The sequence below is a fragment of the Phyllostomus discolor genome, chromosome 1 (genome assembly GCF_004126475.2).
Source record: "Phyllostomus discolor isolate MPI-MPIP mPhyDis1 chromosome 1, mPhyDis1.pri.v3, whole genome shotgun sequence".
Classification (NCBI taxonomy): Eukaryota; Metazoa; Chordata; class Mammalia; order Chiroptera; family Phyllostomidae; genus Phyllostomus; species Phyllostomus discolor.
This window is the reverse complement of record NC_040903.2, coordinates 81,708,201-81,720,366: the sequence shown is the minus strand read 5'-3', so window position 1 is coordinate 81,720,366 and position 12,166 is coordinate 81,708,201. Positions and strand designations below refer to the sequence as shown.

The 12,166-nt window shown below is 40.9% G+C and overlaps 1 protein-coding gene across 3 annotated transcripts in view; it reads right to left on the bottom strand.

Annotated features, from left to right (window-relative positions):
• Positions 1–12,166, bottom strand: part of CFI (complement factor I) — a 44,939-nt gene that overhangs the window by 19,473 nt on the left and 13,300 nt on the right. For all 3 annotated transcript variants that reach the window (XM_036025352.1, XM_036025356.1, XM_036025363.1), the window contains 5 exons: positions 8,662–8,941; positions 7,014–7,167; positions 4,003–4,184; positions 3,031–3,144; positions 2,764–2,874 (listed from right to left, as the gene is read on the bottom strand). In XM_036025352.1, the coding sequence (XP_035881245.1) occupies positions 2,764–2,874; positions 3,031–3,144; positions 4,003–4,184; positions 7,014–7,167; positions 8,662–8,941 (841 nt within the window). The remainder of the gene's footprint in view (positions 1–2,763; positions 2,875–3,030; positions 3,145–4,002; positions 4,185–7,013; positions 7,168–8,661; positions 8,942–12,166) is intronic.

Here is a 12,166-nt window from a genome sequence, read left to right as displayed (position 1 = left end):
GGCATACACAGTGATGACAAAGTAGACTTAGTATTGGTTCACTTATCCCTACGTATCTTCAACATTTACTTATTTAATACTTATATGTAAGGTTCTTCATCTAGGACATTTGGAATATAAAAATAATGAGGTAGAGTCTGTTTTCAAGGTGTTTACAGTTGAGAAGGGAAGGTAAGACAAGCACAGACACGACAATAAGCAGTTTCCGGTCATTCAGTAGCGTCCTGACAGGGACTCAAGCACTACATGAGGGGCTGTTGGGTTACTTCCTGGCTTGTGTTCTGTGACATCGTGTCAATGGCTTGAAATGACCCATTGTGGGAGCATTTACACCACAGAAATTGGCAGAGACTACAAATCAGGGCTTCCCTCTCCTTCTCAAAGCCAATTGTTAACCACTCTCACACCACTGGGTAAGTCCCATCTGTAAGGTGGGTGTAAGTACAGCCACTTCTCTTGAAGCCTTTCCCACCTTTGTTGAAAGTAGCCCCATCCTTTCAATCGTCAGGCCCAAACCCCTGGTCTTATCCTTGACTGTCGGGAGCCGACCAATAGCTGACCCTTGACACAGTCGGAATGGATTAAGACTCATCTGTACAGCAGAGGCGACTGTGGCTGGATCTCCCGTCTATCTCCTCCTGTATGCCTGTCCCTGCTAGCAATAGATGGTGGGATTTTTAGATACCTGTGTGTTATAATAAAAAATATGCATGCTGCCTCTGATTCTGCGTGAAATGATTTGCTGACCACAGAATAGAGACTCCTAGCAACCCTAATGCTGCCTGCTCCTCCCACCAGGGAAGTTAAAAACAAAATTAAACTATGGGCAGACCAGCTGCCAGAATGCTGAAGGAAACTCTTGCTAGGAATGTTTCTTAAGGAGTCACCACTCAAAAGCTTAAGATTTATTAGAGCCACTACCCCTCCCATGCCCTGGACAGGAATGGAGAGAAGCAGGGAGTTCTAGTTGAAAATAATAATCTCAATACATGGAAACAAATACAAAACATGCCCCCCCACAAGACGTATAAATCAAAAAACTTAGGCAAAAAACCAGTTACCTAACCAAGACAAATCTAACCTCAATGGACAATAGCTAATTTCTATATAACCTATATACCACCCATTGCACCCTTTTAATTTAGACCAATCCCTAGAATCTTAATAGGCTCCTAGTTACTAATTGGCACCTGAAAGTTTTTGCCTGTGTAGCTTCATTGGCTATCTGATTAATGACCCTCTTGGTCGAAATAACCTTTGTTTAATATGGTTGATCTGTGGGACCTCCTGTACTTTTCGGTTATTTCTTTGTTTAACATGATTGTTCTGTAAAACCTTCTGTATTTTTTAAATTATTTCTGTGGTAACCATTTCTGTTTTAATAATCACACTACGCATTAAATGTTGTATAACCTCCCCTATAAAAATAAAGATTGATTTTTCTCCGTGAGTCAGTTGGGCCCAAAAAGCCTGACTGTCCTCCGGCATCATACTGGGTGTCTCACTTCAGTTGCTTGGCCTGAGCCGTGCATCCTTCCAGGACCCTGAGACCCCACCGAGGCTGGACCCTAGCACTTGACTGCTGATTTGTTCCCACACCCCCATCCAATCTATCAGCAAACGTTTTTGGTTCTAGCATCAAAATATATGCAACATCTGACTGCTTCTCATTTCCCTTCCTATTGGCTTATCTCAGTCACTATCATCTCTTCCCTGGATAGGTGCAGTGGCTTCCTCCCCGTACTCCCTGCATCTCCCCTCACCCTTGAACAGATTATTTCCCACCCAGTCACCAGGCTGATCTGCATTTAAAATGAGAGTCAGATCATGTTGCTCCTCTGCTTTAAATCCCCATCTCACTCACTAAGAGGCCCTGGTCTCGTCCACCCAAACCACCTCTCCAGCCTCTCCCATGTCTGTCTTTTAATCTCTCACTACCACCACCTGCAACACCTGCCCCCCTGGCCTCCTGGCTGCTTGTTCCTCCAGCAAACTGATGTGTTCCTGTCTGAGGAACAGTGCCCTGGTTGTTGCCTCTGCCTAGAACACTCTTCCACAGATATCTGCATGGCTGGATTTTTTTCAAATTTTATTTTAAAATTACAGTTTATAGTCAATAATTAATAATTCAAAAATAATTAAAATATTATTTTGTATTAATTTCAGGTGTTCAGCATAGTGGTTAGACAATTGTATACTTTACAAAGTGTTCCCCTCAATATTTCCAGTACCCACCAGACACCATATATAGTTATTACATCCATCATTTTTTCCAATTCTTTACCTAAAAGTTACCTCAGAGACTGAGACTTCCCAGGCTACCTTATCTAAAATTTTAAAGCTTACCCCTGGCATTTTATATCCTTCTTCCTTGCTTTATTTTTCATCTTAGAACTCATTTTTTTACAAGATATTTTATTTATTTCTTTTTTCTATTGTCTTCCTCACCCACATGAATATAAGATCTATGAAGGGCCCTGGCTGGTGTGTCTCAGCTCCGGCCTGCAAACCAAAGGGTTGCCCGTTTGATTCCCAGTCAGGGCACATGCCTGGCTTGTGGGCCAGGTCCCTCCATAGGAGGGGGTGCATGAGAAGCAACCACACATTGATGTTTCTCTCCTTCTCTTTCTCCATCCCTTCCCCTCTCTCTAAAAGTGAATAAATAAAAACTTTTAAAAAACAAAAAAGACTTTAATTTGTCTTAAAAAATTTAGAAACCCTGGATCAAATAATGAAAAAAAGTAACCACAAAATTTAAATTACCTGTACAACCAACTTCATCGTCTCCTGTGATGCAGTCCACCTCACCATTGCACACATACTGGTTTGGAATGCAAACACCCGATTTACAATGAAAACTTTTGCCATGGCACCCTATGCAAAACAAACATAAATAGAAGAATTTTGGTGTTTTTTTTTTAATTCTTAAAATTAAATGAAATGGATTCTTAAATTCTATGGTAAAGTTGTTTCTGCTTTTTGAGTCCGATGGATGCATTTGGGGGATTTAAAGGCGAGATTTATCACTACCTTTACAGCACAGCTCATCACTCTGGTCCCCGCAGTCATTGACCCCATCACAGGCCTTCCTCGGTGGAATGTGCTTCCCATTGACACACTGAAAGGAGTCATTTGTTGGAGGAACTGTAAAGTAGGAATTATCTTTGTGAATTTTATTTGCGGAGTTGTGGGTAACATCTCAATCACATTTGGGGGAGGATGCAGACATTCAAATAAAGCCGAGCATCAGATAAAAATTGATTTAAAATGTATAGGTAGCATGCACATAGTACGTATTGTTCATAAGGAAAATACATGCCAACACTGGCAGATGAAGGCCCTGTCATTATCTCAGAAAACCAGTGTTTGCCTTGCAGCCCTGTGCGTGCTGAGCCTGGGGGACGCTCCAGGAGTCAGCAGCAGGCCCTGGCAAACGCTGGTGTGCTCGCCCATTCTTCCCATGCTTCTTTATTCATTCCCACCCTCATCCCTAGACTTGCTTGGACAGTGCCAATTACATTTTGATGGTAGATTTATTTTTAGCACCATGAAGGGCTTTGGCCTTTAACACCATACACATGGCTAAAATATTCCAGTATCAGGATGAAGGAGAAAAAGTGGCCTGGAAACTGAAGCCCAGTTGTGGTCACTTCAATATATTAAAGGACCATGTACAGGCTAGACATCTCAAAGGAGATGCTGGGTTTTCTTCTGATGTTTGACTGACTTGTGTTTGTTATGCTAACTTTAATCCAGATGTTCAAGGAAGCAAAAGGGAGTCAAGCCACTTTGCTTCCCATACAGGACACTAGACAGAATTAATATTTGAGTGGCAAAAGCTACAATAGGGGAAGAACACCAGTTTAGGCTGTAAAATCCAAAACATGATTTTGCCTCTGTGACTGGCAACTGGGTATTTGCCATTTGTTTATTTATTACAGATTTGGTTTGAAGTGAACAACCATGAAGGAAGGGAACATATCAGGCAAACACTCTGCCAACCTGCATTCTGTGTGTAACACACCACACTGGCTAAACCCTGGGAACTCTCAGTTTTTCTCTTGGTAAAAGTACATTCAGTCAAATGGGACTCGAATCCTTGACACCGCACATGCAGACATTCAGTGGAATTTATATGGAGATCTTCAGGAAAATGAAAACTTCCTTGAGTATCATGAGCACCTCTGCAAACAGCAAAAATGAAATATTAGGGCAGAATAATGAGTCCTTTGCATTTATAACCTTGCTGTAGAAGAAAGTAATAGTTAATTTCCTCTTGTTTTCTACTTATGAGTGACAGATTGGGGAAGATGCTTAAAATCTCTGAGCCTCAGTACCTTCACCTGAAATGGGAGTATAACTATCTCACCAAGTTTTGTAAAGATAAACTATAGTGACCAATTTAAACTGACGAGCCAGAGTTCTAAATGTGGCAAGCACTCAGAAATTATTGGTTTCCCTTCCCTGTGTTTCTTGTTAAGGAGGGTTGCTTCTTCTTCCTCACTCTTGACATTCCTCCCAACTTGCGATGTGCCATCTTTGGCCTTTCTCCCCAGAGAAGGGAATGGATTACTTAATCAGGGAATTTTGGAAATATAAATGAAGCACGGTCAGCCCAGCTTTTCTGTTTGTGGTGGAGGATGGAGGTGCCCCTTTGCCTGCTCCACACTGTCAGGCTTACCTCGTTGTTCCCATTGCTGCCTCAGATTTGGGAGGTCAAGTCAGTTTAATTTTAACAGGTCCATTTTGCTTTTAAACTAAGCTATATCTTCAATTCATCTTTAACAGTATTAAGGTGATATTTTGACATCTATATATCATTGCTTGGACTTCTCAATTTGTTTAAAATATGTGTGAGAGGCTACCTCAATGACCCAATAGTCGAGAGGTTATGAATTACAGTGAACTACTCTTCCAGGAGATTCAGTAGCTCTCTGCTTCTCTTTAGAAGCAAATGAGAAAAATGGGTTAAAAAATAAAAAGTTGGGCAAAGATACGTCAGGCAAATATAAACAAAAATAAAGGGTAATGACAATATGAATATCAGGTAAATTAGAATTAGAATGAAAGGCAAAACAACTAAAGGGAGCAAGGAGGGTATTTTTATTATTTCAGGCCCATAGTGAGGACATAGTAGTCACGAAACTATCAAACAGCATCAAGATATGAGCATAAATGAGAGCCACTTGGGGTAATCTGACAGGTGAATAATATGAAAAAGCTCTCAACCTAAAACTATCAAAAATACTAGATAAAATATAACAAATGCTCACAATTAACTCTTATGGAAGTAAGGGAAGTACCTACTGGCTCAAATCAGAGAAGTCTGTTTATGAGCTTACGCAAAATATGATAAGAACAAGATACTGAGAGAGTTTACCATTAGGTTGAATCACAGATTGTAGGTCACAAACTGCCAAAAAATCATAAATACCCTGTGGCTCAACTTAATGGTTAGAGACTCTCACTAATGAACTACTGACTGAAAGATATGGTTTAGGAGGAAGAAAATTGAATCCAGAATTGAATCGAGAAGCTGGTAAACATCAAGTAAATCTGAGTAAGTATGGACTGAGCAGCAGTAATAATAATTGCTTATTAGATAGTGATAGGAATTAACTTCAAGGACAAGTTTAATAAGGTGGAACTAAATACCAGAAACTTGATAGAGTAATGGCATTGTTTGTATTATTCAGGAAGAGGGGGAGGACTCACTAAGTCAAGGACTCATGGTGTTAATGTACAGATGACACTAAAAAAATGGAAATACAACAGAATTTCCAAACCACATAGAGGAAAAAAAGGGGAAAGATTAAAGCAACAACAACAACTTTATTGACCTAATAGAAATTAGAAAAGGAAGAAACAAGAGCACAGAAAAAGCAGGGTAAATCATAAGCCCCAAATAAGATAGGAAAAATAAATTTAACAATGTAAATAGTCACAAGAGTATAAACAGTCCACACACTTTGTACAGTCATTGTCATATTGGACTTTTAAAAATCTAGGTATGTGCTGTTTATAAGGGACACAAAAGATAAAGACACAAAAACGTGGAAGTAAATAAGTGGGAAAAGATTTGAACAATGCAGTTAACAAGCTTGCTTATTCTAGTAAATAACATATTGATTATATAGGACCCTGCACATAAAGTATTTAAAATGTACTCAGCACCAAGCAAGTCTCAACAAATACTTAAACAATTGTCATTGTATAGAGATATTCTCTGACTACAACACAATTAAATTGAAAATCAATAACAAAAGTTAATTAAAAGCAAGCTAATATTCATTGGGAAAGAACCTTCTAAATTACATATGTTGCAGAGAATAAATCATATTGAAAATGACAAAATATTTTGAACTCAGCAATAAAGAAAACCACTTACGGAGGCTAATGGCAAGCAGATGAAGCATTAGGTAAGGGGAGTTTGTACATTGAACACTTATCTTAGAAAAAAAGGTGTCAGGGAGGGGTGGGGGGGAAAGGAAGAAAACTGTACTTGAACAACAATAAAATAAGAAAAAAGAAAAATTGATGAGTTAAGTATTTAACTCAAGGAATTAGAAAAATTACAATACAGAAAAGAAGAGAGAGATAAACATAACAGCAAAACTTAATGAAGTTGAAAAAGAAATGAGACAATTTACAAACCCAAAAATCAAAAACACTGATCAAATAGACAAAGCTATGCAAAGTTGATCAAGAAAAAAAGAAACAAGGCTTAAGTAAATAATACTAGTATGAAAAAGCTGACATAATTATACATGAGTAGAAACAGACTAATGAATGTATACTTTAACAAACTTTCTGTTGCTTTGTGTTCAGTAGTGTTCTAAGTGCTAATCAATCATGAACACATTTAATCCTAACAATGCTGAATTGAGGCAGGCAGTTACTATTCTCAGGTTACATATGAGGAAATTGAGCCACAGAAAGGTTAGGCAATGAAAAAGCAAATAGTTGGAACAAGAAAATCAACCCTGAGAAAATACCCTGATCCGGGCACTCACTGTTCAAACCCCAGGTCAAAGCAGGCCACATTGGCCTGTGTTATGCTCCAGCTGTCATTGCATATGAACATTTTCTTATCTTGGTTTGCGAGTTTTACTTCAACAAGTCCCTCGGAATAGTTATTGCCATACTTCAAGGTAACATTAAATTGTCCTAAAATAAAACAAACAGAATGGGCAACATTTAGGCATTCACTCTACTCTTGATTAATAGTCTTTAAAATAATAAAATATACAATATCAAATTAACCACCACGAAGGTTTTAACAAGTAATGATACCCACTATTTTATGAGGGCTTACTATGTGTCAGTGGCTGTGCTACCCAGTTATATAGAATATCACAAAATCCTCATCTTAACCCTAAGAAGATTAGGCAGATAGATGTTCGTCTCCATTTTTACACACGAGGGGCCTAAGTTCCTCCATTTTTATGTAAGAAGTTGTTACTTGCTCAAGTGGTGAAGCCAGGAATCTGAATCTACTAATATCGATCTCACTCCAGAGTCTGTGCTATGGAGAGCACGCCAAACAAATGATGAAAATGTAAGTAAGTTTTGTGTATTCTCATGTACTTAAGGCATTTAATGTCTCAAGAGAACAAAACTGACACTGACAAAACAATCTCCGAGGTGGCCTTCCTCCTCTCCCACAAGTAACAGAGATGGGCTCCAACAGGGGGCTTGCTTTCTCCTTTTCCACAGTCCCTCAACCTCTTAACTCAGCACCACAAAAATATGTGGGCTACTGTGAGCTGATGTATACATATCACGATGCTTTTAAAAAGAATGTTTTAAGCATTCCTCTGCAGATTCATTGAGTGCCTGTGATAATTGATATCACAAGACAATAAGCCGGAGGTTTGCTGTCATTGCTGAAATTTCATGAGCATTCTCTGAGTGCCAACACTGTGTGCAGAGCTTTATATACATCATTTTATTTAATTTCCACAAGAGTCTTACGAGGTAGGAATTACTATTATTCATACCCTGCAGTTGTGGAAACGGGGGCCCAGAGGGGTCATGTATCTTGTCAACAACCACATTGGGGTTTGGCAGAGCCTGCAATTAAATCGGACTGATATTGAGATCCTTAATCTTAACCACTCCATTAACCCACGTGATAGCTTCCCAGCCTTCTTACTATATTAGGCGCCTGAATGGAGGGCAGGCCAAGTTCTCTGATCTGATGTGCTGAGTTTGCTAGGTTGGAGTGTGTCCTAGGTCAGCAGTGGCCTAGGCTCCCCTTGGCTAGGGAGAGGGTTTGGGGCCGGAGGGGTGAATATTGAAAGAAATTATTGGAGCTGGAGGTCCAGAGGGGGCTCCTTATCAGTACCAATCTCATGTAAAGACTTTGTCACTGGGTTCTGAACCAAGTCAGTGAGCTTTTAGCCCAGTAGAAGTGAGGGCGGTCACAATTCTGAAGGGCTGGGCGGCAAAGCACAGCACAGGCACTGGGGGAGGAGCAGCCTCAGGCCCTCAGGCTCAGGCCCCATGGGCTGGCTCCTTCAGTTATCACCCCAATTACTTCTGAGACTGGAGAGAACTTTGAATTGTCACTATAACATTTCAAAGGAGAACTACTTTCTAATGGAAAATATGATAGGCAGTTTCCTTCTTATATTATAGAACAAACTAGGCTTTTCCTACCATTAGTTGTACATGTTCCATTATGTAAAAACTTTGCCTCTGGTCGAAGACATTCTAAACTCTTTTGCTGGCAGTAAGTTGGGTAGGTTTTCCCGTTGGCTAAGCACACAGGGGCACCGTTCTTTGGACACTGATAAGGAAGTTTACAAATACATGTCCCATCGATGCATTTCTGCCATGGTTGGCAGAAGACTTTATGGCAGGAGAAATGTGTGAATTTTTCCGTTAAGCACTTTTTATCCACCAGGTCCTCTTGAGATATGCCTGATGTTGAAGTTACCTACAAAACACAAATAGAACTTAGGTTATCAACAAGCCAAAATCCTCTTTTTGAAGATGAATAAGTGAAGGAGAGGAAAAAAACAGACTCACCTACCCCACAGTACAGATGAGGGGGATTTGATCTGATTGTTTTTAGAATTAAATAAACCTGGCTTCTAGTCCCAGCTCGGGCACTTACAGTTACTTGTGCATGATCTTGGGCAACTTACCCTCATGGATGGGAGTTTCCTCATCTGTGAAATGGGGATGAGCTTTTCTATTTCGCAAGGTTATTATTGCAAAGGTCAAAAATAATATGCATGTGATGCTTGACAGGTAGTAGGTATGAAATCAGTGGCAGCTAGTAATATCCTAAAGCGAGCATAACATTCTGCCTTTGAAGAAATCAATGAGTCTCATCAGTCATGCTAAGGAGTAACAAATTTGATGTTAGTACAATCATATAGAATGAACTGGTGAGTGAAATTGATTAGTTCTACTAGTAAATGCAAAACTAATTGTTAAACCCCTACTGTGTGCAAAATTTTTCTAAGGTGAACATATCATGGGCTCTGTCTCCTAAGAAGATAATGTAGAAACACACATAATAACTGGGGTACCAGGCGCACTGTGGTAAGTGATACAGCAGTGGTACAAATATGCACAGTGTTCCTGGGGTAGAAGAGAGTAAGTCTTTCAAGGGGGATTTTAAAAGGCCTCATGGACATGGTAGCAGTTGAGCAAGGGGAGGAAGGACAGGTGCTAGCAGAGGGCTGGTGCTAGCAGAGCCCAGAAGGGGTGGTGCAGACTGAATCTAGGGAACTGCAAGCAGTCCCAACCGACAGGCATGTAGGGGTGCGGGGGATGGCAGGGTGCGCTTCCAATGGGGTGGGCATTGCTCAGGAAACTGGGGAGGAAGAGACAGGAGTGAGCATGAGGAAGGTTTGGGAAGACACTTGAGAAGCAAAAGCAATGGCATTGGACAGTTTATTCCATATAGGAATCATTATTCCATATAGAGGTTGAGGGCGGGTCCTAGGTTTTGAAGTTGAGTGATAGTAAGGATATATAATGACACTAATCAAAATAGATATTAAGTTAAATCAGAGCATTATGAATTTAGTTTGAGACTGAGGTGCCTGATGGACATGTATCAGGAGATATGTAGGAAGGAGAATGTGTGTCTGAAGCTTGGAAGACAGATCACTAGCTCATTTATTAATGCATTCGATAAATGAGTTAGTAAGCAGCGCTTTGTGCCTCTGGCCACAGAAGTAAAAGCACCTGTCCTAACGGGCACACTAGCCTGAAGGGAGGAGACAGGCAAGCCTGACCGACAAATCTCTGATCCACGTGGGTCAGGCTGCCATTGGGTCAGTGTTCTGGGCCCCTGGCTGACTAGGAGACTTGGAAGCAGCTTTTGGAATTGCTGATGTCTAGGCTGAGTTCTGAGTGTGCTGAGGAGGAGGCTGTAGGCAGAGGGGTGGTGGGTAGGCACTCCAGGTAGGACTGTGAGAAAGAACAGTGTGCTCTAGGCTGGAGAATAGAGTGAGAGGTGGGGGTGGAAGGGTAAAGGAGCACATCCTGAGGGAGTGACTGAGGGACTTTAAACTGGGAAGAAAGTTTGCATTTCAGGGAGATCTTTCGGGAGATGGACCAGACGGTAGGGGAGGAAAGCTGTTAGAACTGGCAACAGGCCAATCGGGCCAAAAGTCAGTTATGGAAAGCCAGCGTCTTCTCTGTGTGTCCCAGGTGCCCCCTTCTTGGGCACTCTGCCCTCCAGGCCCCCCAGTGCCCTGCCTGGGAGCCCCTCTGTTCTCTCCCTTCCACTGTGGTAACAGCCAGTTGGGGCAGAAACAAAGCAGACAATCTTTGGATGCTCTTATGAAGATAATTTTTTAAAAAAGCAGTCATTTAAACCCATGTGAAAATTTGCAAAAGCTGTGAAAGTCATCTTATCCAATGTGCTTTTCAATAAACTTCTATTAAATAGCCATTGAAACAATTGGACAAATTGGTCATCCACTACACTGGCTTCTGACACACTGATCTAGAATGAAACCTACCAGTCACACACCTATCATGGTTCCACGCACCACTTACTGAAGTTGAAATTCCTGTAATTCCTTACCCCTGTGTAAGTGCCCTGCCAGCAGTGACTGTCACCCCTTCCAGTATCACCCTTCTATTGAAAGATTGGTATTTTAATGGGGTGCAAAGGGAAAACGGTTTGATTCCACCTTTAATCCCTTTAAATTTTTCTGAGGGCTCATTTTTCCTTGATTTTGAATAGAAACTTGGGCAAGTGTCAGGACTTTTTAGTCACCTTTAGGTTAGAGCAGAAACAAAACATTAAAAGACTTTTAGTGCCAGGAACATTATTCAACAAGGATCATGCTGCCCAGCCTGTGTAATCATTGAGACTTGAAACATCATTTCAATTGAAAGCTTATATTTTCTCCTACTTGAGACTTGCTTCAGGGGCACGGTGGGCCTATTGTTCATGGAGGGAATGGAGAAAAATAAAAACAAAGCACAGACAAAACATGGAGGAAAATTTAAGGAGCTGAAGATGTGGAGAGAGCCACAGACTCTTCACTTCCCTTGCTCGGTATGTCTAACGTTGCAGAGAGCTTCAGAAGATCAAGACTGAATAAAGACAACTGAGAATGATAAGCAAAGGTCACGGGGATCCTTCAAGGAAATGGCTTTAGCTGACTGGTGAAGGCAGAAACCAGACCTCAGTGAGCTGAGGCCAGAACGCAAAGTGAAGAAATAGAAGCAGACAGAGCACAGGCTAACCCTTTTCACTGGCCCTGTGCTTAGAAACAACCTTTAAAAAAATCTCTGCAAGTACCAACAAAATGAGAGTCAAGATTAAAAAGCAACAACAACACAGAGCCAAGAAAGCCAAAGAGAATGGAGAGGGGTCTACAGACTTCAGACGTCCTCGAAATGTTGGAGGATGGAAAGCACACAGGCTAGTGGTTAGGGACTTGGCAGACCAAAGAGAACTGAAACCCAAGCACAATGATGGAAGGCTGGAAAATAAAGCAGATGCACCCCAGAAAAGCCGAGGAGTTGGAGTAGCTAGTACCTCTGAAGAAGATAGAGTGGCTAAAAAACCATTAGATTGGTTAAAAGAAATAGGTGTATGAACATTTTTTTAAGGAATCTGATGTACATACTAAAAGAAGCAGCAGAGAGTTGAAAGTAGTTGTAACTGGGCAGAGAGAAGCAGGAG